We start from the raw sequence: 27,193 nt of genomic DNA on the forward strand, positions 1-27,193 counted from the left end.
TTCTCTAGTAATGATACGTATCATTTGCAGTGCTTGCTCTTGCCCCATTGACTGTGCAAGATCAAGCCCTTTGGGATTTCAAAACACACTGTAGATATTGAATATCTGAGCCTCCTAACCTTTCTGCAGATTAGGTGAGTGTTATTGCTCAGCATTGTAAGGGGTAAGTGAAGATATATCCCAGCTGAGTTTGATGGAAAGAGGTTAAGTAACCTGCCCTAACCACAAAGGGCATTAGTAATAGAGCCATTGCTAAATCTCAGCCATATCCACTGTTGGTTATACAGCATTGCTTTGCTATGTACCTCTGTCTCCTGCTTGAGATGCAGATTAATGAAACATGCTTTAAAGTTGTCTCCATTGTTATTAGCCCATTTCTCTTTCAACATGCTGTGATCATTCCTATTCCTGGGCAGTTCCTGACTTTCCAGCGTTATTCCTGGTTTGCCAGCTGGCTGCCTGTGTTTACAGTAGAAATAAGGGCAGAGAACTCTCACTTCTGCTACACTTCTAGGCAAGATTGAACAGACAGTGGTGGGTACCAGAGGATCCTTTGTTCTCATAAAAGTGCTGGAGTTTTCCAGCTATTATGTTTAATCCTGTGTTAGTGCAGCAGTCAGCAGTGCATGCCCCGGCACTTGGACCCATCAACCTGTTGCCTGCCTTCTGTATCTGATGCTGCTTCCTCATTGCGAGGCATCTTTTTCTGCTCCACAGTGCAGTTCTAGCTGACCAAGGGCCAGGACCTCATTCTTTGCAGGCATAGTGATACCAATTTTCCTGGTGTTTTTATATCATCCACCAGGGAAGGAAGGACTGTGCATGTGGAAGCACTTGACTTTGAATTTCTGACCACCTCAAAAAGAGATCCTTACCATCTAATACTGGAGACTTGCAGTTTCAGAGCAGGATTTTTTCAACTCTTTTTCTTCACATTCCCAAGCAAAAGTGGACTTGGAAAAAAATCTAGTCACTTCTAAAGCCTGGTTAAAAACAGCTGTGAGGGTAACCAACTGCCCTGTCCTGTCTTTGTGCCTTGGCTGGGCCTTCTGGTGTGTCTGAACACAATCAGTCGGATGTCTCATGGTTAGTATAACCTGTTTGCCCTAATGCGTCTTCATTTAGCTCTGGTGCAGTTTCTCATCCATCTTTCAAGATTGTCCTACTTTCAACTAGCAGAAGTGCCAGACAATCTCATTTTGTCAAACAGGTTTACAGCATCTCTAAGAAGCTTGGTCTGTATTTAACCTGTGGCCTATTTTCAACTTAACTTAGCACAGACGTCCAGCCTCTTTTCTACTTCAGCTTGTCATTTCTGGATGCAATCTCAGAGTCATGTCACTTGGAGCTTCTGCCTCATATGGGCTGTGGATGGCTTTTTGGCCTCTTCTGGCACAATCAAACTCTAGATTCTGAACAGCAAATTCGTAGCAAGTTTCTGCCTTTTGTGCTTGTCTCGTTAGTTTAAAGTTTTGCTTTCCAGTACATTTCAACATAATGTGGTTGATGCCCAGACTGTATTTAACTGTTGCTGGATGTGACAAGTGCTGGGTATCTGTGTTGTGGCAAGTACCTGGAGATGGTTAGCCAGGACCTGTGAAACCTTCTTCATGCAGAAATATCCTGTCTGTGTTTTGGTGGGGTTTTTTTGTGGCTTTGGGGTTTGTGTGGTTTTTTGGGGGGCTTGTTTGTGTTTTGATTTGGGTTTTGGTTTTTGTTTAGGGTTTTTGTTTGGTTTTGGTTTTTGTTTTCTCATACACTTAATCAAACTTCTTTTCCTATTGATTTAGGAGCAAATTGTTTGGTTTGGCTGTAGGCTTTTTTTTTTTTCGAACTTTGCTTTTTCTGTTGACAGTGCTTAAGGGAAAGCTTTATGAAGCACATTAATCTTTTGCATTAGTGTGTGTTGATTTTCACTGCTTGAATCTGTGTGCATTGACGTAAAGCCTGGAAGCCCATTGTTTTAGGTGCTCTCCAAGTCCACGCCACAGAGACTGTCCCAGCCACAGAGCACTTGCCTACTCAGTGTTATGGTTTTGCACACATGAACCAAATTCTGCTCTTGTACATACACATGGCAGAAAAATTACATTGGCTGACTCTAAGAACCATTGCTTGTCTGAATGCATTGCATCCTACCTGACATTTGCAGTGAAGACATGCCATTTCCTTTCTTCTCAAATAAGTGGCTGGCGTGATGCTTTCCTTTAATATTACTTTACCCCTGCCAAAACAGTTTTGCTTTCTCTTTCTTGGTAGTTTAGATGTTTGAGGCCAAGTTTCAAACTTGACTTGTCTAAGTGCTTCTCCTTACCTGTTTTGTTTTGCAGGCACTGGTTCGGCTTCCTCCTCATATTTCACAGTGCGATGAAGTCTTCAGGTTCTTCGAGGCTCGCCCAGAAGACCTTAACCCTCCGAAAGAGTAAGTACTGTGATGGATTTCCAGTGCTGTTCAGTACATTTTGATTAGCTGGAAGGAAAAGGTCATTTGGTTTTAGTACTGCTGTAGGTGTGGGAACAGATTTTGTAGCTTTCAAGGACCACTTGGAGAATGCCCAGAAGTTACGCAAAACCACATTGGGTATGTGGAGGACAAGGGAGTCAAGCAACCCTTAGACACAATTTTCAGCCATCCTCCACCCACCTGCACATTGTTTCTTACTAATGGTTCTAATGAGGGAACCTCCCCTGGCTTGTGGGTTTTACCTGATAGTTATCTCCGAAAAGTCATTTAGTTCCCAAAAGCATTGGCTCACTAACAGGGGGAAATCCTGCCAATAAGCACTTGGCTCATAATTACCAGCTGCTTCTTTAAATGTACTCCTGCCCAGAGATACTTAGTTATCTGAAGGGAGCAAGATTGTGGTCCAGATCCAAAATTGTCTCTAGAGAGTCTATTCTTTCCAAGCAGGAAGCCAAGAAAAGGCGAGGAAAAGAGTTCCCATTAAACATGAAACAGGATTGTAGCCTTTACCTTGCAGCAGACAGGCTGATTCATGCTGATGCAGTTAGGGTTCAGAGGACTGATTTATCCAGGGAAAGCGTTGGCAGAAGGGTTTTTACAAGCAACAGTGCTGCCTTGCCTGGTGTTTCCTTTTCTCCTTCATACTGAACAGGATGTTTTATTGTGGTCCACAGTAAGATTTTGACTTGGTCCCATTGTGGGTTTTGCTGCTTTGTTACATGATTTGAAACTTGATTGCAGCCTCCATTACCATAATTTGCTTTCTCCAGTGTTTGCACGGTCCATTGGATAAGGGAAATGAATATAAAGCTCTTGGGTTTTGGGCACTTGAACACACACAAACCTTTAGTAACTGGAAAGATGAGCATTGGCTTCAGCTATCTGCTGCCATGCTGGTAGAAAGAAGAAGACCTTTGCAACTTGATTTCTAAACTTTGCCTCCTGCAAGTGCATGATTTTATACAAGGGGATGTATTAGCATTCATACTTAAAAAAACACTGCTGGTGTAGCTGAGAGCAAAGTCTTTCTTGAATGAAGAAAAGATTAGTTTTTAAATCAAAAGTCTGGATGAAGAACTGCTTTGTTTTTGTTTCTTAGCCTTGTTTTAGAAAAATGTTTAATGTGAATAAATACATTGCTTGTGCATTGTTAAACATATCTTGCAAACTTGGAAACCATTGTAACGGTAAGCCTACACTCTGAGAGTGGCTATCAGTTTCCATTTAGGGTCTGTAAGGAGGTTTGCAAAGGTTGCTTAATCACACAACACCCCTCTGATGCACAGACGCATGCCCAGACACCCAGATGAGTAGTGAGGTCCAAAGATGTATGGAGGAGTTCACCTGGAGGATCGCAAATGAACATTGGGAGTCTGCTTTAAACTTCTGACTGCTTTCTGTACTGATACAGATCTCATTGCACCTCTGCAAGGCAAGGGATTGGCACCAAAGCCCACCCCTGGACTTGCACCCATTGCTTTCCCTTTTCCGTCTTCCAAGTTGTTGAGGGCCTTTTGCTGAGCTCCCTATTTGACAGCCTTGCAGCAGTTTTCAAGTTATCCCTTCACTCCCCTCCGAAAAAACAAAAAAGACTAAATGTTCTCAGCCCAAACCTTGCATCCTATTCCAACCTAGTAATAAGTGTGATTTATTTCCCTGGAAAATGTAGAGCAATAACCTGATTAAATCTCACTTCACTAATGTCTGCAAGACATTAATCTAGCTGGGTTTAAACAAATCCTACCTCGTCTTCTGTAAGCAAACAGATCTTAGAGAAGGTGTCTAAGGTTTCTGCAGGGAGTGCTTCACAAAAGATGTATTGTTGAAACTGAAGATTAGTCTCTACAAAAAGATGATGTAAAAGCCAATGGAAACATCTCAGTGTTTTTCTTCTGTGAACGGAGGGGGAAGGGAGGAGATCTGAGGCTCACTGGACCACTGTGTAGGGTCTGGGGGAAGGACACCTCCAGGGCTATTCTGAACCTTAGCAGGCACTTCAAAAAGGAGCATAATCAGCCAGAGAAATCACGATTTATTCTCTTGTTTTGCTACTCTGCGAAGCCCCTCCAGAAACAGTGAGCCAGTGATGCCCAAGCGCTAGGAATCCAGTTTTCCCTGGGTTTTATGGTCCATCATTCATCTCACTGGGGATGGTAAGGCTGTAGCTTGAGGGCAGCATCTAGACTATCCTAATTATTTTATCTGTTTCTTCAGCTGCTCGTTTTAGCCCTCATCACAGAGGTGTTTTGTGTGTTGATTTATCAGCTTAGACACAGCATTCGTCTTGCTGGGTTGAAGAATAAGCAAGAGACTCAGCCACCAAGGGGTGGCAGAATGGAATTGCTCATGGTGCTTTTATGTCTTATCTCTGTGCACAACAAGACATTTCATATTGATCTATTCAGTTTTTCTGCAGCTGCTTGACCTCATAAAACAAAGCCTGATCTAGAGTTTAATTAACTAATTTTCAGGAGTGTAGCCTTAATCCCCTGAGCATTTGGGTTGCTGGGCCCAGAGAGCCCTTTGGGTTATTGCATGTCTGCAGAGCTTTGACTGAGCACATGCTTCCAGACAGAAAAACATGGAAGCTTAAACTTCAAGTGAGAAAGCACAAAAAATCTGTTTTCCTCACAGCTGGGATGTGAGAGGTATCCATGCCTTCAATTGCTAAGTCATGACTTGTGATGTTGCACTAATCTATGTATTGCTGCAGTAATTCAGCTGCAAAGCTGTGCCCTTCCCTTCTGTTCCCCCTGTAGTCCCTTAGGCACTTTTACAAATGTGCTGCTGGCTTCTTCCTTACAACCCTTCATCTGCCCTACCCTTGTCTCCTCCCTGCTTCTTTGTGCAGTCCTGTATGGGTTATGCCATGTTTGGCTTGCCAGCTGCTCCCCACAGAGCTATTTCCTACTGCTGTCGTGCTCTGATTGCCCACAGTGCTGAGCAGCACACACAGTCCATCTGTAAAAAAAGCTAGGCTTTCCCAACACTGTAATAATCCAGCCAGTTTGTTCAGTTGGATTCACAGCTTAGGTTTTCTGTTTCCTGTTTTGGTGATGGTCCAGGCTTTCTAGTCCTGTGACAATGGGCAGAAGGTATTTCTTTAAGCCTCAAGAAATGTCTCAAGAAATCTTGTCATTTGAACTGGCTGACAGTCTCTTCTGAGTCTGCTCCTGCCGGTGGAAATAGCTCCAGGTCAGACAGCTCCCAACAGCAGGTTTCCTTCATACTGCATGGGAGAGACAATGGGAGGACATTAAATTCCTCAGTGGAATGGTCTGGGAGGTCTCTCAGATTGTTTCACATGGAGAAGGCATGGCCTTTTCAAGGGAACCTCAGGCCATGGGAGCACTGAAGTGCAAGGCAGGGTTTGGAGCTCCAGTGCCAGTGTTCCCACGGCAGCTGCTTCAGCTGCTCTTGCTCCACTCTGTGGATTAGCTGCAGAGGAACCAAGCTTCCAACCATCAACCCTGGTACAGGAGGAGCAGTTTTCAACTGCTTAGGTTTCTCACACATGACATTCTAGTGTTTGAACATACACCAAAGTCTATAGGGCCATGGCTGGGCTTGTGTCTTACACCACACCTGTGTAAGGACCAGATCCTGCACTGCTGTGGGAAAAGACACTGGTATGGGAAAAGACACTGAAAGGCAAGAAGGAAGTGCGTTTTTATTTATCCATTGTTCAGAGTTAAAACACCATGTCATTGAAAGCCATTCATTTGCTGGATACTTCTGTTAATAATTACAATTACTGATAACTAAACCAGAGATGGATTAATTTCAGATTTCTACTGGGAATTTAAATTCAAGGCTGAGGTCAGGCCAGGGCTCTCAGTCAACAAACAAAATCTCAGAAACCAATTTTTTTAATGATTCTTTTTTACTAGAAATAACAGGAGTACCCAAAGAGTAGGATTAATCAATTAGATGCTGCATATGATCCACTGGTTTTAGGGCTTTTTGGTAGATGTGTTCAAAATATCACAGCCAAACCATTCTTGTGAGAGTTTGTTTTTTCTTTCTGGATCTAGATACAGTCTAAAAAGCAGATCAAGAGCCAAGGACTCAGTTCTCCAATGCTGCCCCTGCAGAAATGCATGCAGGCTCAAACAAGGTTTCTGTTTGAACTACCACTAGTAATATGAACAGCTGAATTTAAAAGTGTTCAATATCTGAGAATATTTGACCACGTTAAAGAAACTACTTCAGTTTATGAGCCTACTGGTGCTAAAACACATTTTCCTAATACACTTTTCTCTCTATAAGCATGACTGTATTTACATACAAATATTTCTGTTTTCCAAACGTACTTTCATCTGCCCTGTAATAACAACTTAATTACCTATTAGTAGAGGAGGAAAGCTGTTCATGTCTATAACATCCATTTTTATTCTGATTTGTTTGATATTATGAAAATATTTTATCTGACTTTTCATCCTTTATATGTGTTTTCTTATTTTTCACTTTTATTTCATCCCTTTTGAATTGTGTTTCCCAACACACTGGACAGCTGAGCCTTTAAGCAGATGTGCTGTGAGGAAAGCTGAGTTTTTGGGTTTTTTTGGGTGATTGCGGGATTTACAGTACAGATAATTTCCACATCCTTTGGGAATATGCTTAGCAGCATTTGATGACAATTGTTGTTACCGTCTGCACTTGGCACTGTTATTATGACTTCTCAATGCATGCAATTTATTGGGAAAAGTCATTCCACTTCAGAGATGCAGAATGGTAATGAATTTCCCCAAGAAATGCAAAATCAGAGAAAAGATGAGCGTTTATTTTTCTGTGATTTTTTTTCCCCTGGGAAGTGAATTATAAAAAATGGAGCAGGAAAAGCACTGAATAAAGATGGTAACAGGATAAGGCAGTTGAAACCCACTATTCTGAAGAGAAGAAAAAAGTTATTATTTCCAAAAATGGATTTATTGCACTGAGATTTAGGTGCTAGGGATGCAGTAACATGTTACAGCTGAGATTGCCAATAAGATTGTTGGCTACTCCTAATTAGTCACTTGGCCCTCACGGATTTCACTTGGAATTAGGTACCACAGCTCTTTGAGATCTGAGTGTAGTAGAGCACCTGTGTTTATTTTCTCAAATGTGCTTGTTTTAGGACTGCATTTACTACAAATACTTCTCCTCAGCACCTAAAATTGTTTAGAAAAAGATTTTTTCTGCTTGTAAATCACGGAAGTGCTTTACAGTATCCTGCTCCCAGAGTGGGACTGTCAGAAATCTGTGGCTTAAGGTCAGGCAGCCTTGTGCCCCAGAAATAGAGGAGGCAAGTGTGCCTGATCCTCAGTTGTGCCCCTGTGACCCAGAGAGCAGGAGCTCAGTCTGTGGGACACAGATGGGGCTCTGGATACCCCGACAGTGTGTGCTGCCTTTCATCAGTGCTTATGATCTTTGGAAGGTCTCGCTTAGAGATCGTTATCTTAAATAAACTAAGCCAATGCAGAAATGGAAAAAAGGAAATAACAGATTCATTACTCGTTCTCTTCTTTAGTTTCACATGGGACTTTCCCTTTTGTTTGCAACATATAAACGATTTGTACTGGAATATCAAATGGAAGATATTGAAATTTGCTACTGGCTGCAGCGTCGGTGAAACCAGCATATAACTCAGCCTTCCTGAGAAAAGATTTGAATCTTTTTTGCTACTCATACAGAAAATGAAAAAAAGAAATTACGTATAGATCAATATCAAACAATGAACCTGGGTGAAAACAAAAAGCATGTTAAACGAAATAGGTTCGGCAACCATGAAAAAAAACTGTAGAAGAACGGTGTTTGGAATAGCATATGTTACTGCTGTTCCTGTACAGCAAGAGCTTTTATCCCTTGCCTTGAGTATCACATTTGGGATTGCTCATGCTTTTACATCTGACTGTGAAAGGACACAGAGCTGAGAGGAGCAAAGACAGTTTAATGTACTGACACTTGGCACTGGCGGCCAAGTGTACAGAAATAGCTTTTGCCTGGATTGGTTATGAGCAGGCTGCAGGGTTTAAAAGTGGGATGCTGTCATGGGCACAGGATGGATTAAGAATAACCAGACTTAACTTGAAATTCATCAGTATGAGAATGAGATCAGAGCCTTACCAACATCCAGCAGCTCAGCAGTGGCACTGGACACTGCCTTGCTGGGGCCAAACACAAGTGTATTGTCAGTGCTAGTTAAAGTTCACTGTTTATGAGCACAAATTCAAAACAGGGTATTTTTTTCTCCCTCTGTGAAAGAGTAGTAACTGAAGAGGTGTTTTGAAATGAGAAGAAATTGTCTTTAGAAAACCTAAATGCCAGGCCTGTTGGCTCAAGGGCTTTTTTCCTGTTCAGTAATTTCTGTTCTTATCCTAAAGGAACAATCACTCCTGATAACTTGCCAATGCCTATTTTGTAGATTAGAAAGTAACTGTTTATTTAATGTTTAACTTAACACATAAAATTCCTTCCTTCCGGAGAAGGCAAGTTGGGTAGTTAATGCAGGGGATTGGGAAATCTGCTCCTCACTGTCTCATTGATTATTTTGTGATGTTGGAAAGGCCTCTCACATCACCTCGCTGTACCTGCAGAATGATTGCAATGGTATGGTTTCAGAGGTTTACAAAGAGGATTTGATTCTGGTTAGGAAACCCCATTCCTTCCATAATGTAGTTTTAGAAATGTCCAGTTAGAAAAATAATTTGTTTTTAAAACCATCAGTCAATGTTGGAAGAAACATTACTTCCAAAATTTGTCAAGAAAGCTTGTTGTGCTGGTGTTTCTAGATGCAAAACCAGATTGGAAGTCAAAAGAACAACTATATTCATCTGGCAATGGGGGAAACCTGGGCTAATGAGGCAGGATTGGAGCAGAACCAAAATTGCTGGATTCAGAGGTTATCAAGCTTGTTGTGAAGGATTGAGGGCACCAGTTATCCTCGAGCCCTCACTTCTAGAGAGGTTTGACTCAGTGCCACAGGATCTTCTGAAGTTTTCTGTTTAAAGACTGGTGATGCTTGGTTTGCTGCCCCAGAATAGGGACAGCCTATGGAGTTGAATTGTCTGTACTGATAGACACAAAAGAGATGTTTAGGTCTGTGCAGAAGACAAGTGTCATGCTGTGCTTTGTGGATAAGACTAGAACTGAGGAGAGGAAGAGAGATGAGGACGTCCTATTCTTAACTGGATTTCTTGTTCTGGTGAGTCCCTGCTAGCAGGTTAATTGCATGCACTGAGATTTCAGTCACCATTGGCTCATGACCTGCCAGGCAGGAGGAGATGGGGTGGAGTTTTCTCTTCACTGATATGACAGAATTGAATATAGCCTGTCTTGTCCTTTGTGTGTCACTTCTCTGGAAAACAAGAATAGTCAGCTTATGTTGCAAATATAATTATATCATGGAGAAGAATCCAGCTTGTCATTGCCATGTCTATATTTAATACGGTTGTGCTATTGTTTAATGAAAATCTTTTCCACAACAAAGAGGAAGGCCATAGGGACAGGCGTGCTCAATGGGGTGTTTGCTGCCAGGGTGATAAATTATCCCCCAGTGGCGCCTGAGGTCGGATGGGATTTTTCAGTGCTCTGCTCTTCCTATTTTGATTGCTGTGTAATTTTGACATTGCTTATCTAGAGAGTCCCTTTGTTTTTAGCACTGTTGAGGACCAGTAGCCTCACTGTTTATAAAAAGAGTGGGTTTTTTATGTACACATGCCTTGTGTGACCGTCCATGTGATTCTGAAATGTTTGAGGGCAAGGTAAGGCATCCCATTACATTTGATGGGGTTCTATTACGCTGTACTATGTACCACAAGGGAAGACATTGTTTAACATGTATTTTGATGCTGTTGAGCACGGGCCAGGTGGAGCTGGTATCTCACATTTATTTAAGGTGAAGCATTTCTTTCTAAACGTAGGGAAATAGAGGTTATGTTCTTTGGTAAATAGGACTTTGAAAGTCTCAGGCACTTCCCTTAGCATCCAGTATTGCCTCTGAAGAGGAGAGGAGGAAGTGTTAGCTATCAAAGGGTGTGGAAGTGAGTCAAGTCTCTCTGGAAAGCTACTGCCTCTTGCACTTTGTTGGGATGGGAGCTTGGTTTTGTTTCTGACTTGGCTGAATCATATTATTATTTAGTGTACCTGACTTCACCTGTTCACCCTGGGCGGCTGAAGGATTTGCACTAGAAATCCATTGCATTACATACACAGGTCTCTGTGTTTTGTGTCCATCACAGAGGTTTGCATTCAGCTCCCAATGCTGTTGCTGGCTAAAGTCTTGCTTGTGGCAAGTCTGGAAGGAAAAAACTTTTGCGGCAGTAGAGGACCATCCCCTGGAGTGCTGCACACATCCAAGATGGTCTCTGTTGTTCTGTTCTTCTGTCTCTTTAGGAACAGAGTGCCTTTAGAACTTTGGATGTATAAAAAAAATACCAGACCTCAAGTGACTCTGGCTGAAGGAGACACAGTGATCTGTTGGTAGATTAATTTCCACCCTTTCCATCTTCTTGACCGGTCTGCAGCTGACTGTCTTTCATGCATGCCATTCCCAGAAACACAAGCAGAGGATCAAATAACAACATGTTTTGACTCCAAACTCTGGAGTGACTTATCATGTTATCAAAGCTTTTGATTTAATTGAAATTTCACAGATAACCCTAGACCTGCTTTTAAGTGCAGACGCAAGAACCAGTGGGAATTCAATTAACCATCCCTCCCCATTTCCCCCACCCCTTTTAATGCTTGCATCTTGTTTGGGAGGTTTATGGAAGGGAATTGCTACTGCTTATCTCTAGCTAGAGCTGTGTGTCTGAGTTCAAAGATACCCTTTGTCTTTGGGCCTCTTTCTTTTTCCAGTTTTGCCAGAGTTTGATTGGTATGACCCTGCTGACAGTAATGGACTATTTGAGATTGACGCTGATTTAAGGATTGCAGGATTTGTTATGTTAAAAGTAGAATTCTTTCCTTGTTTCTATTCACATCTCTTTAAACCATTGGCCTTAGCCCAGGAAAGATGTTCATTTAAACAGACCTTGGATATGTAGTGAATAGAGAACTGACTGTGGCTTTGCAATGCTTTAGTCTAATCTAATAAATGCTGGTTATTTGCTGGATTCTTGCAAGCTGTATTTGCTTCCCAGCTCTAAGGAGTTTTAATAGCCACTTCAGTAATGCTTACTGCAGTGCACTGTGGTGAACCTCAGAACACTGTATATGTCTGATTACATTTGCTTTCAATTACAGTTTTGTGGGTTTGAAAAATCAGAGCAGTTCAGGCTCATCTGGGAACCACCACAAAAAAATCACTAGTAACCTGAGATACCTAGTGCTTGAAAATATAATAGAAGAATAAAAAGTTGAATGTTAGGGGCCAAAAATTGTCTATTTTGTTTTATCAAGTCAACCATTGCCACAGGTGTAGGGTTAGGATGGCGAGGGTACCATATCTAACAGATAAAGCTTTTCCTTTCCCATCCAAGTGTGCTGGGAATGAAGTGTGAATGACTCATGCCAGAGACCGCTTTCTTCAGAGACTTGAAGCTTACCTGGTTAACTAGTGAATTAGCAATGTTCCCGTCTTTGCTGCTTCCCATTGATTAGACTGCTGGTTCTTTTTCTAATGAGTAAAACCTCAGTGTTGTCCTCTCTTGCTAGGGGAGCTGTGCAGTTCTTGAGGATGCTAAGATTAAATTAATCTTATTTCCATCAAAATGCATTATTTTGTGGAGGTGTTGATTTCCCTCTAAATCTGGGTAAAAGAGGAGTCATGAAAACATTTAACCAAAAATGAACCTCTTGGTTCCTGTTCCTACGAAGCAGCAGGATGTCTGTAGAGTGAACAGACATGTACAGTGACATCTGGCAGATGGCTTTGCAGGTGGCCCCTTCTGCAGGGGTACTCAGGTCTCTGGGTGCCGTGTGGCTGGGACTTGATCCGTGTGTCTGGTCCTGCCTGCCAATGTAATGCCTCACTCTTCCAGCGGGCAGCTCTGGGAGAGCATCACTGACATGGCTGATCCCTTTCTCCCATGCCAGCATCTGGGAAGCAAAAAAAGAGCTCGTCAACACATTAAAGAGCAAGCCTTGGCGCAACACTTGTTTGAGACATTATGAATTTTTGGTAAATAAAAGAGGAAGAAGAAGGATTTTGCTGTGAAAAACCCCAGCCACATGACTATGACACTGGCAGTGGTGCAGTGAATGTTCACTGCTAGTGAGGAAAACTATTTCAGCTATTCAGAACATAGGAGCAGACAGTGGTGTGTAAGGCTGTCATCAGCCACAGAAAATAAGAGCAAATACAAAAAAGGTATGCAGACTGAGTAATTGGGGCAGCTTTTACTCCAGTACCTGTTGGCAGTGTTCTACATTTCCTCCTACAGCATGGGATGTTTTAGCAATACAGCTCCCAAATTTGTCAGGGCATATGGGTAACAAAATTGAGCACTTTCCTTTCTGTGGTCCCAATAACAAGGTTCTTCAGCTTGCACTTAACATCTGCAGGCACAGTGGCTAGTAACCTGGGTACTGAAACATCTTGCTGAGTCTGGATTTTCATCTCCATCCATATCCCTATAGTGAAGCTAAGGGCCAAGGTACTAGAAAAACCCCACAAACAGCTTTAAACTCTTGCGGTGAGAGGTCAGTAGAAAGCTGTCTTATTGTTGCCGCCGTCTCAATGCACAAAGCAGCGCTCTGCGGGACACGCACTTAACAGCGCTATTAATGCTCACGATGTATCAGTGTCAGCCCCTGGGGGGAGGAGGGGCCCCAGTGGCTGAACTGCGCAGCCCATACCAGCTAATGAGATGCTTTTCTTGCCAGCCCTGACAAATAGGCTTCTGTTAATGTTCATTGTTATCGTTCTCATGCTCATCTGTGTGTTCGGGAGGGGGTTGGTTGTGTTATAGATGCTTGGCTGAGGGATGGCAGGGCGACCCTCTCGAGTGAGCCAGCGGGCTCCAAAGGTGAGCTGGGGTTTTAAGAAGAGGCAGACGTTCAGCAGATGAGGAGAAAGCTTTGAATCCCTTCAATAAAGTAGTATGTTTGAGTGAGTAGTTGCAAGAAGTAGGAGTTCTGCAAAGAACGGAGATAAAAGGACGCTTTCAGGCAGGAGAGAGGATTTCTGCCTTTTCCAGATGTGGCATTTGCATTTGGAGAAGGAGAAAAGCCAAAAGGCCAGGCTGATGAAGGATGCTTTGTGGTGCTTCCAGCCTGTGAAAAAATGCAGTCCTTTGAAAGTTAGGTGACTTTGGATTATTAGGCAAGGGATGAAAAAATAGGCGTCTTAAAAGGAGTCCCTTTCCCCGCTATTCTTACAGAAGTCTGGTCCCCAGTGCTTTATGTAATTACTCCTTTTCTTTTTTTCCTTTTTGGTCTACTTTCTCTTAAGGCTTTTTTTTTTTGGCTCCATCAATCAGCATCCTCATAAATCAGAAAATTTTGTCCTTGCAGACTTCTGACAAGCAATTTATATTTAATTTTTTTTTGACAGGCGTATAAACTACTGAGCCCAGTACATCCTGATCCCTGACAGGATAAATAGTGTTTGAAAGAAGATTGAATTAATATCAGCAAACAGAGAATTTTGGGCTTTAACAAACAAATGTTGTTTTCTGACATGATTTTGTCTATCCTAATATATACTCAGAAAATCTCCAACCTTATCTACACGTCAGATTCATTCAGTTCAGATATACTCACATGCCATGGAACTGTATAAGCAGATTATGTGACAATCAGTTTAAATGAGCACTTACCCAAAACAGACCATTTAACAGCTTGGGGCTGTAATGGTCCTTTGCAAGTTTCCTATAACAGTGTTGTTCCAGCCATGTATGCTTCTTCTTTTAAGGCTTTATTTTCAAAACATCAAAGCAAATTCCTGATTTTGAATGAAGTAAGACACAGCCCAACAGAGACACATGTCTGGAACGTTCCACCTCCAGAGTAAAGCAGATAGATAACACTAAACTTGCTGTTGGTCTCATCCCAAGAGTAGCCCTCCTTCTCCAGACAGTTATGCACATGGGTAGTTTCCTGCACAGTGAATAAATGTTTTGAGTTCAATAGGAGCACACGTGCACCAAAATTTATTTGTGTGTGCATTCATATGTATGTTTGTTTGATGGGAATGAAAAGTTCTGGAGAGGATTGGGATACAATGCACGCTCATTCATCAGTAACCCTCTTCTGCAATTCATGTTGACTCTTCTTTCTTGCCTGGAGATGGACAGGTATGGAGTATGTGCACACACAGGCTTTGGGGACAGCGCAACAACTTCAAATTGAACTAAGTCACCACCTTTCAAGGGATGAGAGTGGGTAACATCTATTCCTTGAGATTCCTCAACACAGATGTCACATGGCAAAACCAGCAGGAAGGCCTGACTGACCTGATCGTTTAGATGTTTTAAATAGTAGATAATTTGTGTGTGCCCTAAATGTTCTTTTTATGCATTATTTTTACAACTTTTTCATTAAAAAAACCAAAACAAAACAATAAAAATAGCATGAAATCAATTAGGTATGTATCTTCATTTGTATCTTTGAAGGGACCTTTTAATTGTGTAGCTGTAAAAACCAATGGCGCATCAATACGGTCTCCATAAAGGAATGCAGCTGCTCTGAGAATAAGCAATAAGCCCGAGGCTATGCAGGGTACCTTTCTGTGGCTGTACTTGCTGTAAAATCCTGTCAGATACCATTTTCACTGTGGTTTGTTTGCTTCAGCTAGTGCTTGCTCCATGATCAGAGGGAATTCAGCCATCAAACAGGGTTTGGAAGGTCTCATTCCAGTATAACAGACTAGGTCATTGTAAGGTGTCTAGTGTGTGCTGCAGGCAATTTACTTTTTGTCTCCTAATCTGCATACACGCATAAACTTCTACAGGACATTTTTACATTGAGATTTGTTCTTATCTCTTGCTTTCTTTTGCTTTCTTACTTGGCTGTTTTGTCCTTGACTGCATCAGCTTTGTGTCCTCAGATTGGCATATCTTTTCTTGTGTCATTTTTAACCATCTCTGTTTGGTTTTGTTGGGGTTTTTTTGTTTGTTTTGGTTTGGGTTTTTTTGTTTTTGGGTTTTTTTCATTATCCTTACATCCCTTGGATGTTGTTTTCTTCCTTCTCAATATGTTCTGTCCTGTTTTCCCCCGCATGGCTACACTCACTTCTATTTATCCCACTGGTACTTTGTACATTGTGTTTATTTGCTCTCTTATATAATTCTTCCATCACTCTTTCCCTTTCCCATATCTTTTCATCCCCAATCCCACATAAGAGATAACAGAGGGATGACAGAAGTGTCCTCGACACAGGCAAGATGCTGAGGATAAGTGCACCCTTGCTGTCTTGCAGAAGCTGTCCCATTGCTGGATTAGCTATTCGCATAGAGAACAGCCAGGACAAGTCAGTCTGGGGCTGTAAAAGAAACTGAGAGCAAACTTTTGCCACATGTATTGTGCTCTGGGCAAGGGCCTACCCTCACCTATATTACTGGCCCTGATAACTGTCTCTCAGCAATACAGGGAACTTGCTCCTTTGCCCTGCTAAGCGCAACTGTTTTTTAGGAAGAAAAGGAGAAGTGATGGAAACCTAATTTGGCAGAAATAAAATCATCAAGGTGTTGTGCTGGTTTGTAACATGTAATTTTTGTACAAGTTGTCTTTGTGGATTTCCAAACAGAAATTCATCATCACTGGCCTGAAGTTACTGGGTAATTAATCTTCTGTGATGGATAAGGCAGGCGAGGTTTTCAGTCTGCAGGCATGAAGAGCTATGAGCTAACCTGCAGCACTGCTGAACCTTTTCTCTCTCCCCTACTTCTCCATTTTCCCATGACCTTAGGAAAAAAAAGAAATCCCCACTTCATAGCTCTTTTTTTTTTCTAAATCACACTTTATGGAACACAGTTTTAATACTGTATGGTGCGTGTTTAATGATGTCCATATGGGTTTGTGGGTACAGGAATTAAATACATAACGGTTCACGATGACATAACACGGAAATGCAACTCCCGCAGTGCTGGTGTGTAGGCTGTAAAGGGTTATTAATAAAAATGAAGGTTTAAATAGAAAACAAGCTTAGCAGCACCGTTTTGGCCTCAGGCCCATCTGTGAGTGATGGAAAAAAAAGAGGCTGGAATATATGGTCTTTCCTCAATACATGAAAATAAATACATTTTACCACCATCCCCTGCTAAACATTTCAGAGAGAAAACTGCAGGCCTGATGCATGGCATCTCTCTTCAATGAGAGCCTGAGCTCAGGGAGGTCTGGAGGGGATATTTCAGCAGGGTGCAGAACACATCAAACAAATACTAAAGGGGAGATTGATGCCTTAGATTATTAAAACGGGGTAATGCCACAATGTTTTGATTGGCAAAACCTTTCAACAGTTGGACATTAGTATTTCAGAAGAGCAAACCATTCTGTTTGTGGGTGAGCCAGGAAAATAACAACTCACACAGTTTGGGGGAATGACCTCAAGGAAATCCCATCCCATCTTGTAACTAGAGTTGATGCATCAGTAAGCCAAGGAAATTACATAATGTGCCCATTACTATTATAGACAAAGAAAAACAAGTTTACTTTTCTGTGTTCAGCCTTATTCTCTCTGTAGTTGCCCCAACATTTTGTTTTAAGTGTTCAGAAAAAATGAAACAGCAGTGAATGATGTGCTGAGCATCTCCATCTTAGTGCTCTGTCTGAGACATCTCTTGCTGATTTCCCACTCATTGTTAGTGACAGGTACTGTATGGGCAGCACCAGCACAAATTTAATGTTATCCTTCTGTTCTGTACCCAGCGTTTTTGCTGCAGTTTGAGCTAGTCTCAGAGCAAAACACATCAATCTAAATGCACACAAACTAACTCTAGAGTCTGTGGCTTGGGATTTTCCACGTGGCAGACATGTCTAAATTACCTCCAGGTTGTGGTCCAGGACAAGGTTAATGCTTCACAGCAGACACATAAGGGTCAGGACACGCTAGAAACAAAAGTGGTCCTGCCCTGTTTTATGTGTTGTAAAATCCCAGTACTCCCAGCTATGTTCCCCAGCTCAGTCTGCTTACATCCTTCAGCTCCAGCACCACACTCACCTCAGCCCATCCTCGCACCTCTGGATTCCAGCAGATGGCTTTCCCCAGCAGATGGCCATGGAGGATGCAGAGGGAATGCAGGAGAAATGACCTTCCTGCTTTTTCTGATGCTGTCTGGGGCAAATTCCCACTGTCTGCTAGTTCCTTGGTGCCTCCAACTGTTGTTCATTGTGAGACACAGATGTTGTTAGCTCAGTGGCTTCTGTCCAACCACCAGATACTTGAGTAGAACTCAGCCCGTTCTGTGGAATTGGAATTCATGCTGAATAGATGGCATTGCATTTTTTCCCACCTGACCAGAGCTGCGACAGTGAACAGAAATGGGGGAACATGGCACAAAACACTCTCTCTCTGCACCATCTCCTGTGCTGCTGTGTTCACCTTTAAACCTCCTGGCTCAAAACCAAGATCCTCCTCTAAAAATTGGTTAGAAAAACTTCTCCCTGCTCCTGTTCTGACAGAAGAGATGGCTGGGCTCTGTTGCACAGGTCATGCTCCCACCCACTGCTACTGTACTCTGGGTCATGTCAGGCACAACTAAAGTTTCTGGAAAATTATATGTCTATTTTTTCCAAATTTCTTTATGCTGACAGATGTCAGTTGTTTGTCTTCTGAAACTGGTCTCTTCAAAAATAGGTATTATGTCCCTTTAAATAGCACAAACCACATGGGAATGAGATTATTTTTGTCCTTAGCTGTCTATAATCTATCTTACTTCTTTTTTTAGGGAACCCAAAACCTTCCCAGGGTTTGTTCCTAATAATAATACTGAAAAGAAAGCATCATGTGAATCACACAGTAGCAGCAATAGCAATAGTACTGCATTGCCCTTCTGTAGAGCTGTCTTGCCATACACCTCGAAGTATAGCCCAAACATGAACCCTCTCTCTCAGCTTGACTGTGAAATACAGGTTTTATTTTAGAACAAAGGAAGCAACAGTATGAAAGTTTGTAAAGGTCAGCAAGGATAGAACAGGAGCCAGAAGGTCTGGATTTTAGCTTCATGTTATGACTCTAAGCAGACTTTCTATTTGCCTTTGCAAACACTGCTAGCACACCAACAGTTTAACTCTAGGATCTGCAGGAGTGGGTCAGCTTCCATGTCAATTTTTAGAAAATTCTATATTTGAGGAAAATATGCCAAAGAAACATTGAACTAGTTTGCCCCAGGTTACAGGGGCACTAGTCTTTAGGATACCCTTAAATTCTTTGCTTTGACCATTGGCCCCTCAGTCCTCCAAATGAATACACACTCATCCCTTGCTCATAAGCATGTGAAGGGGGATCTTTAGCTCAAGACTGACCTCACCTTGTTGTCTTCCTACCCCAGGCTATGGTGAATTACCTGATTTAAAATCACTCCCCTGAGATGAATATGAGACCTGCACAGAAGAGATACAAAGACCAGTTCTTGCTTCTTCATACACCAGGACAGCAGGAAGAGCAGGGTGGGCTGTAGCTGTGATGTGGATGAAGCACCTGCTGTTGTGCACAACTCTGCCCCGTGGCAGTTCTGGAAAGGATCAGTGTCAGCATGGAGGAAGGGAGGAGGGCTAATGGTTTCCTAGGTCTCCCTCTTCTTCCTCAACCAAATCTCTGTAAGCACTGGGAGCATAGTCTGGTGTAGAAGATAAATTGCTCAGGAGTTTACATTCTGTTTCAGCTCATCAGTCCGCGTAGAGGTGCAGGCTCTGCTCACTGTGACACTTGGCTAGTTCATTCCACTCACAAGTCCTTGTCCAGAGTCAGTTCTGCTTTCCATGTCAGCTGTCTGCTCCACTGTTTGCCCTCTTGTCCCTTACTGCAGACTTTGCTGATTGTAACTGGTGCTGGAGACATCCTCAGCCCTGCTGGACTGTTTGTGCAAGGAGGTTTGGCTGGAGTTGCTCAAGCACTCAGGCAGCCATGTACTTTGGAGCTTTCCTTCCCCAGTGGGTATAAGTGTCAAAGGTGCGTTTTCTTCCCCCTTGGCTTTGTTTGCTCTCTGCCTGTCCTGTCCTGTATTTCCCATCTGTGCCTCTTGTGCCTGTTGACCTTTGAGCTAACGTGAGCACATCCACCTTGCACAGGCCTTTATCTGCCTGACCTCCCTCTTGGGAGCTACTAAGACATTTACTTGACAGGTAGTCCATTTACTCACACCATCCTGTCCCTTGCTTCCGCACATCCCACAGGACCTTTTACTACTCTGTGCCTCTTCACTAATTTTGTGGTTACCAAATGTGTGGTCTTCCCAGCAGCTGACATTGTGCAGCATTCTGCCCAGAGCCCCCTGCTCTGTCCTCCTTTGTGGTTGCTGGTGCTGAAGATAGACCTTGTCCTACACAAAGCTGTCCCTGAGTGTGCCAGTGGGTGAGAGAATGCGCCCTTGCATGTGGCTTTTGTTCTCAGTGCACAACCCACCTCCCAGAGCAGCAGATAAACACAAACAGCCTTTTTCTGCAGTTTAATGAGCAAAGCAGAGCAGTGCTTCTGAGCTGGTCCTTTAACCACAAGGACATCATCGCATCCTGAGCCTTATGTAAGTAAATCTGTCGTCGAGTTTTAGTCTTTCTTTTGTATAACTTTATGTAGCAGCTCATCTTAAACTTGTAAAAGCATTTTGTGGGAAATTATGAGTAGCAGGTGGGCAACTTCTTCCATGTATTGCCAGCTAATCGGTAATGCTCTCCTTTATCATAACAAATGAGGCAAGTTTCTCAAAAGCAGTATCGTGTGCTGTTCTTTTATCTCTTTCCTTTTGCTTTAAGTCTGGAAATGGAGTTCTGCCCTGGACAAGGGCACAAAATGTGGAGCCAGGACTCCCACCTTCTGTCTTGATCACTGGATGCTCACGGCTATACTAAATCCTGCTTGTTCAGTGTCATTGTGAACTGGAAGGGACTGTAGGTATTCAAAATACCGTGTTTAGTCATAAATGTTTTTAAAGGTAGAGGAGGTAAAAAAACCAGTGTCACAAAATGCTGATGAAACTGGAACTCTTGTAACTGTTTTTAACCTTGGAACTTCTAGATCCCACTGGTGTTTTGCTATCCCACTATCCCAAAGTCATTTGTACTCAAGGCTCAAGGTTTTGCAGTTCCTTGAGACAAAATGTTTTGTACCTCCTGTTCTGTCATCATTTCACACCTCTTCTCTTCTGTTAAGCCATCACCCCCTCCTCCAAAGTGGTAGGTGGCACAGGAGATGTCACATCATCCCTGTGAGGGTAACTGCACAAAAGTATCTTGGAATCTGGCAAAGCACAGCTCTCTTTCTACAGCTGGGCTCATCTCCCCTTCAATGGAAATTAAGTGTCTAAATCTTTTAGTCTTTCCCTCTTTGCCAGTTTTACTGTATGCTCTGGGGTGAAGTTTTGTCATGCTACATCTATTTTTCCTTGCCAAGAGCTTCTTTATGGCTTTGATTTAAACTAAGTCCAGTCAGACACAGTGGAAGGCCATCGTGTTCCAATGCTGGGAATGGGCTTTGAGGGCTGTTTATCTTTTTCTCCGAGGATAGCAGCACATTTGCGTTTGTGTTGTGTGTATGTCTTGGGCTTACACAAAAACTTAAGGATCTGATTCTAGTGGGTCATGCTGGCAGGTATCCAAACCCATAAATCTGGTCACTGTGCTTTTCCAAATGTTTATTGTGCTGTTTAAGCTTTTATGGGCTCTTATGTGTATTACATATGGTCTGAATAAATGTAACGCAGTATTACTGTGCTTAGCTGAGATGCAGAAGAGCCTCCAAGGGGATCATTAGAGCTGGGGCAGCCATTGCCAGCATTTGGAGATGAGTTTCTTGGTTGAGCTTTGCAGGGTTATGGGGATCTTTAGCCCTGTTCTGTTAGGTTTTAAATGCCACTTGATCTGAGGTTGCAGCTGTGGAAATAAGAAGCAGAGAGTTGCAATTTCTTGGATTCAGTCCGGGATTCTTGCAGCAAATATCCCCTTTTTAAAACACTAATAAAAGGCACTAGACTTTGCATGTATTTGCTGCATTTCCTCTGTGCTGCTGCTGTGGAAAGGTCTGCTCTGATACCAGTGGGACTCAGGACAAAACTTTAGGAATCAGTGGATGGATAGTGGGGCAAAAATCACCTACACTGCTGTAGGTGACGAAATACCTACAGACTCCGTCTAAGACTCAAGGCTGCATTACTCCTTCAGACAGCTGGCAAAGAGGATATTCCCTACTCCTTCAAGCCTACAGCTTCTGTTTGATCCTGAAGATCAAACATGAACCAGCCAGACTGAGCCAGCCAGGCTCCAGCTGGTGGGAACAGGAGAAAGACTTGGTCTTGAGGGACAGCCATGTGAAAGTGGTACCTGGCCCAGGCCACCTCCCCATCTCGTGTTATAGTCCTGGAAGCACGTAGGGAGTGTGCATGACACTGAGAGAGTGCCACGGTCCCGCTGTTTCACATCCTTAGTCTCTTTCATCCCAACTGGATTGAGGAAAGAAACTGCAGAGAAAAAACAGCCACACTCTGGCCAGCCCTAACAGCTGTAACAGCAGCCATGCCAAGACCATGGGACCTCCAGAGAACAGCAGTTCAGCTGTGGGCTTCCCTTCACTGGGCCAGTTCCTTCTGCTCCAGGAAATCCTTTTAGCACTGTCACTTCACTTCCACCACTGACCCCATTGACTCCAGGAAGATATGGGCTCGTAGCTGAGCTTGCTGCCAACACTGTCCTTCTGGCCTTTCTGCTCCCTCGTCTCTGCCCTGTATGGCTATTCAGATTGCAAGTTTGGGGCAGAAACAGGTTTGTATTTCTGCAGCAGACATACAAGCCCCCATTAGGGTTGGCGGGCTGATGTAACCTATTTTATCAGTAATTGCTCTCTGCTGGAGGACAGACTGAAATAGTGGAGGCTTCACAGAGGCACAGGAGAGGGATGGAGGAGGTAGACAGAGGTTGGACTGGGAAGAGTGGGGATGAGGCCAGAAGCAGTGGGATTCAGAGTCAGTCCCTTGCCTCTGGACAGCTGAATTTAACACTGCAAAACCTGTTCTGATTGCTTTTTATTTCTTCATTTGTTTTTTATCAAGACTGAAATTCAGAAATCCTCTCTATGTCAGCTCAAACATTGCACTGGTGGAAAAATTGCTTAAAAATAAAGAAGCTGAAAAAAATGTGTGTTTGCAACTGGAGCTAGAGTGCTCCTGGCTGTAAAAATGGATGGTGTTCTCTTCCTTCCCTATTACTTCAGGCTGAGGATTAAAATGTGGGTTAGTGCTGGCTGTGTTGAGATAGGAGCAAAACCTCTTAACTACTGCAACGTAAGTTAGAGGATTGCTTATGCTGGATGCCACATGGAGGTGGAGGAGTGACAGTAGGTAACTTCACCCCACTTGGGTGTGAAAGTGTTAAAGTTTTAAAGGCTGATCCTCAGGAGCATGGGGACACTGAGTGATATCACAATGTTTTGACACCTAAAATTAGCAGGGCAAGGAAAGAGAGCATCTTTTGAGCTTCACAGAACCTTTTGAACCATTTTTCTCTGGATAGAAGTTTTTCTTATGACCTCTAGAACATGAATACATTTGGTACAAGGTCATTTACAGAAGAAACCTCTTCTGTTGCATTCTCCTCTCTTTGACCTTGAAGCTGTTAACATGTCTTGGGTCAAACAGCCAGATGAGCAGGATAAATGCAAATAATGGACAGCATTAACACTGGTTGTGATGGGCTATAGTTTTCCTTATACCAACAGCTTCACTTAGTCCTGGCTGATCAAACTGGTGAACTAATAATAGAAAATAATAAGAAAGTAATAATTCTGGCATGCAAACATTGTGCCAAACCCAGCATGCACCTTGTTCTGCGCTCCAAGGACTTTCCTCAGGCTGCAGTGAGGGAAGGGCTGGGAACCCACCTCCCCTTGGTGCCAGAGAAGTCCAGCGCTTGGGGAAAACCCCGCAACAGTCCTTTGGTTCTTGCTGCAAGTGTGGCCACATGTTTGGCACAGTGAGCAACCTCTTACAGGTTGTGTAATGTTACAGGGCAGACACCATGTGTGGTAATGCTGTTGATGGCAGCTGAGTTACCCTGGGGGTACATCAGTCCTGTGGGGGTTTGTTTGGAGTTATGAGGTGTGGCACTGTATTACTCACCTTTGCACCATGCTGCGTATCCTGCTTCCTGCTGCTGCACTCGGTGGTGCTGCTGCTGCTTTGACCTGCAGGAAGGGTTTGAACCTGCCTGTGAAGAATTCACAGAAACAGAGACATTGCAAAGTACTGACTTGACAGCTCAGAAACATTCTCCCTCCCCTCATTCAATCTAGTGACTCAGCAGGCTGTTCCCACTAGAAGCTATTATGCTACTTCTACCTCTATATGCTGCTCCTCCCCAAAAGCTGTGGTTGATCCTATGGTTTCTGTAGGGGAAGAACAAAGGTGGTGACCATGAGCAGAGAAACTAAGGTGAACTGTATCTAAATCTGAGGTGGGCTATGGATGTGGAATCACAGCACCAGATTTTGCCACCGGAGCTGATACTTGAAAACATGTTTCAGGGAGATCCATTTCTTGGACAACAAATGACAGCACAGAGAACTGGGGACACATGAACAAACTCAGTATTTTACATATCTGGGATTTGCCTATCTGTAAAATTAAGAGAACAGGCTGCATTTGTTCAACTTCCCTGAAAAAAACAGGCTTTACTTGGAGCCCACCTGTGTGTTTGGCTCCCTCATGACTTGGAGGTTCTGTCAGGGAAAGTGCTGGATGTGTAGAAAGTGCCATCGTTGTCACATGGTTGTTGGCAGCTTCTTTTCGCCTGCAATATCAATCAGTGCTGATCAGTGCCGCTGGGTAGGCACCATATAAAAGTCTCAAGTGTGTCTGAGAATGGGGAAATAAGTAGGGGATAAATGGGCTAGAGAGGACTTTTTACTGAAATAACCCGCTGGCTTCTCTTTCTCTGCCTCTTCGTCAAACATCCTCAGTGTGTGATGCTGAAACATGAAGCTGGGAGGAATATGCTGCTGCTTCAGCCTCTTGGGCTCCCATCAGTCCTGTGTGAAGGCAGTGTGAGGGCAGAGGAGCTGAATGCAAACACGCAGTGCCTTCCTTTAAGCCATTTCCAGTCGCTTTGGGCTGCTTAAAGCCATGTATTCTTTTAATATCATTTGAAGAGGTTCATCCCCAGCCACTTGTTTCTACCCACTTCTTCCTTCTCTTCACTGGAGTTTCTCTCCTGCCTGCCCACATGAGAAGGAATGGAATTGTTAATTTGCTGCTCTTCAGCATGGAAAAGACAGGAGGGAGCATCAGGGGATGCAGAGAATCCACTTTGTGGGGGGATGTGCTTGGAGAGGAGCTCTCAAAGCAGAGAGAAGCTCTTTTGCCAGCAGACTCCTGTGTCAAGTACAGGTAGCTCTGGGGCTTCCACCTCTTTCCGTCTGTCACTAGATGATGAATCAATTGTTTGTGCTGCCCTGCCACAGTGCCAGGGACAAACTCTCTGGCAGAAGGGTGGGGAAAGGGAAGAAATAGAGAATTTATAGTGGGGATGATTTGTTTGTTCACAAACAGCCTGCTGCAGGCTTGTGCTCAGAAGTCAAACCAAAGCTGATGTTAGACTTTTGCCCCTGTAAGCACATTTCTGGGGGGTCCCACCACGGGCTTCAAGGGCTGGCTGGGAAGAAGGTGGCAGAGGCAGCCTGCTCCTTTGCCCCTTCTTCCTCTGCACATCCCAAGACTGTGACCTTGTCAACCTGCAGGGAGGGGGGAGGGAGGTGGGAAATGGGGTGACAGGAACAAACTTCCTGCAGTGGAGCTGAGCTGAGGGATGGTTCTTATCGCAAGAGAACAGCCCTGTTGGGGGCAGCAGGAGAGGGGTCCATCCCACTTTCCTGAGCCGCCCATCCTGCTTATTCTGCAGTTCACCCACAGCACAGGAGCCTCCCTAACTCCAGCACACAACCCTGCCAGCTTTCCCTGCAGGTACTTGGGCGTCTCAGAAAGACAAGGGCTCATGGCTTGGCACCGCTGAGGGAAATGCCATCCAAGCCATGAGAAATGGAGAGGCAAGTTAGCACCAGGCTGCCTGGGGGTGTGGCTGCCTGTGGAGCGCCTCCCACTGCTGCAGGTATTGTGTTGAGAAAGCTGATCCTTGCCTGCCAGGGAACCCGTCGGGCTGTGTGCCCTATGGTGAGCAGCTTTACCTCCTACCTGGGCTTGGTCTGCTGCACACTGGCCAGATTTCAGCTCGTGGCAGCTTTCTCTGCTCTCCTCCGAAAACCAACACCAGGCCAACATGTAGGGCTGACCCTGTTCAGATGTTGTCTCAGTCACTTGTCCTAATTCATGTCTCCATTGTGAGGTGGAAGGAGATTGGACAGTAAGCACGTGTCCTTTTGCCACCCCTGCCTGAGGGGCAGGTTACATGGGAGCTGAAACAAGACTTGTGCTGGGCTGGAAGTTCCTGCTGAAGGCAGTGCAGTCCCTGTGTCACTAGTCTAGGCATGGATTCCCAAAAGCCTCCTTGGCTCTAAAAGTGGAGCAGAGTGCTGCAGGTAGAGCATGTACGAACTGCCTCAGTGTGACAGTGTTGACACCTGGACAAGGGAGTGGTGATGCTGCCTGCGTGTCACTGCTCCCCAAGCCTAAGGAGGAGTGGATTGTCCATAGGTCCTCTGATCCTTAGCGGTTGAAGATGCTCTTGAATTCAAGGTCTGTAACATTTATTGAACTAATACAGCTTGAAGGCAAAAGCTATGATATCTAATGTGACTCAGTTGCTGCTGTTGAATCCCCCTTGATGAACACCTTGCCTCTTCTCTCGCCTTTTTTCAATATTCATTCCAGCAGTTACTCTTGTCATTGCTGACATCACTCATTTGGTCTGCCAGGAGATCCAATGGAGGGCCACACATGGGCACAGCTTATCAGTCTGAGGTGCAGGTGGGATAACATGTTCCTCAGTGTTGGGAGAGGACAGATCTCATAAGTGCCGCTGCAAGGAGGACTTGTGAGGAGAGCAGCATGAAAATCAAGTTGGTGAAAGCTGTCGGTGTTCATGGAGACTCTGTGCCAGGGGATGAATTGGACCCTTTATGTCAGCAGGAGGACTCACCAATAGGGAGGGAACAGCTTCCTTTCCCAGCCTTACACAAGCTCTTTCAGTGCATCCTGGCCTTCATTCTTGCAGACCACATTGAGACTGCTGTGAAATTGAGCTGGTGTCTAGTGTCTCCCTCCCACTGCTGGCATCTGTTTTACAAAGAGCCTCCCCTGGGAGGGGCCACTTCACTCTGACATCCCTTACCAGCAATAGCTGGTACAGCTAACAGCTCCCAGCAAGGCAGGCAGGGTCCCACCTGTCCAGTGTCCTTCCCTTCCCAGAAAGCCAGGAGAGGGACTTCCTCAGGACACTTAATTGTGCTGGAGGGCAGCCAGGGACATTAGCAGGCACGTCCATACCCTGTCCACAAAATGCTTTGTGTTCAACATTGTCCCAGAGGGCAAACTGTCTGGTTTTCATACAAAACTTAGCCAAAAGTCTGTTATGTGTCAAAAGTTGCTTGATGCAGGGAATAATATTTTGCTCTTGTATGTATGTGTATATACATGTAGATGGTGTACAGTCCTTCTGCTATTATAGTTCATGGATCCCTGTGTCTGGTGATGACTTAAATTTTTAAAA

At 43.9% G+C, this 27,193-nt stretch overlaps 1 protein-coding gene across 3 annotated transcripts in view; it reads left to right on the plus strand.

Annotated features, from left to right (window-relative positions):
- The window catches only part of SH3PXD2A (SH3 and PX domains 2A), a 245,191-nt gene that overhangs the window by 111,157 nt on the left and 106,841 nt on the right, over window positions 1-27,193 (plus strand). For all 3 annotated transcript variants that reach the window (XM_071563708.1, XM_071563710.1, XM_071563709.1), the window contains exon 5: window positions 2,331-2,422. In XM_071563708.1, coding sequence (XP_071419809.1) covers window positions 2,331-2,422 — 92 coding nt within the window. The remainder of the gene's footprint in view (window positions 1-2,330; window positions 2,423-27,193) is intronic.

Source organism: Pithys albifrons, chromosome 9 (genome assembly GCF_047495875.1).
Source record: "Pithys albifrons albifrons isolate INPA30051 chromosome 9, PitAlb_v1, whole genome shotgun sequence".
Taxonomy (NCBI): Eukaryota; Metazoa; Chordata; class Aves; order Passeriformes; family Thamnophilidae; genus Pithys; species Pithys albifrons.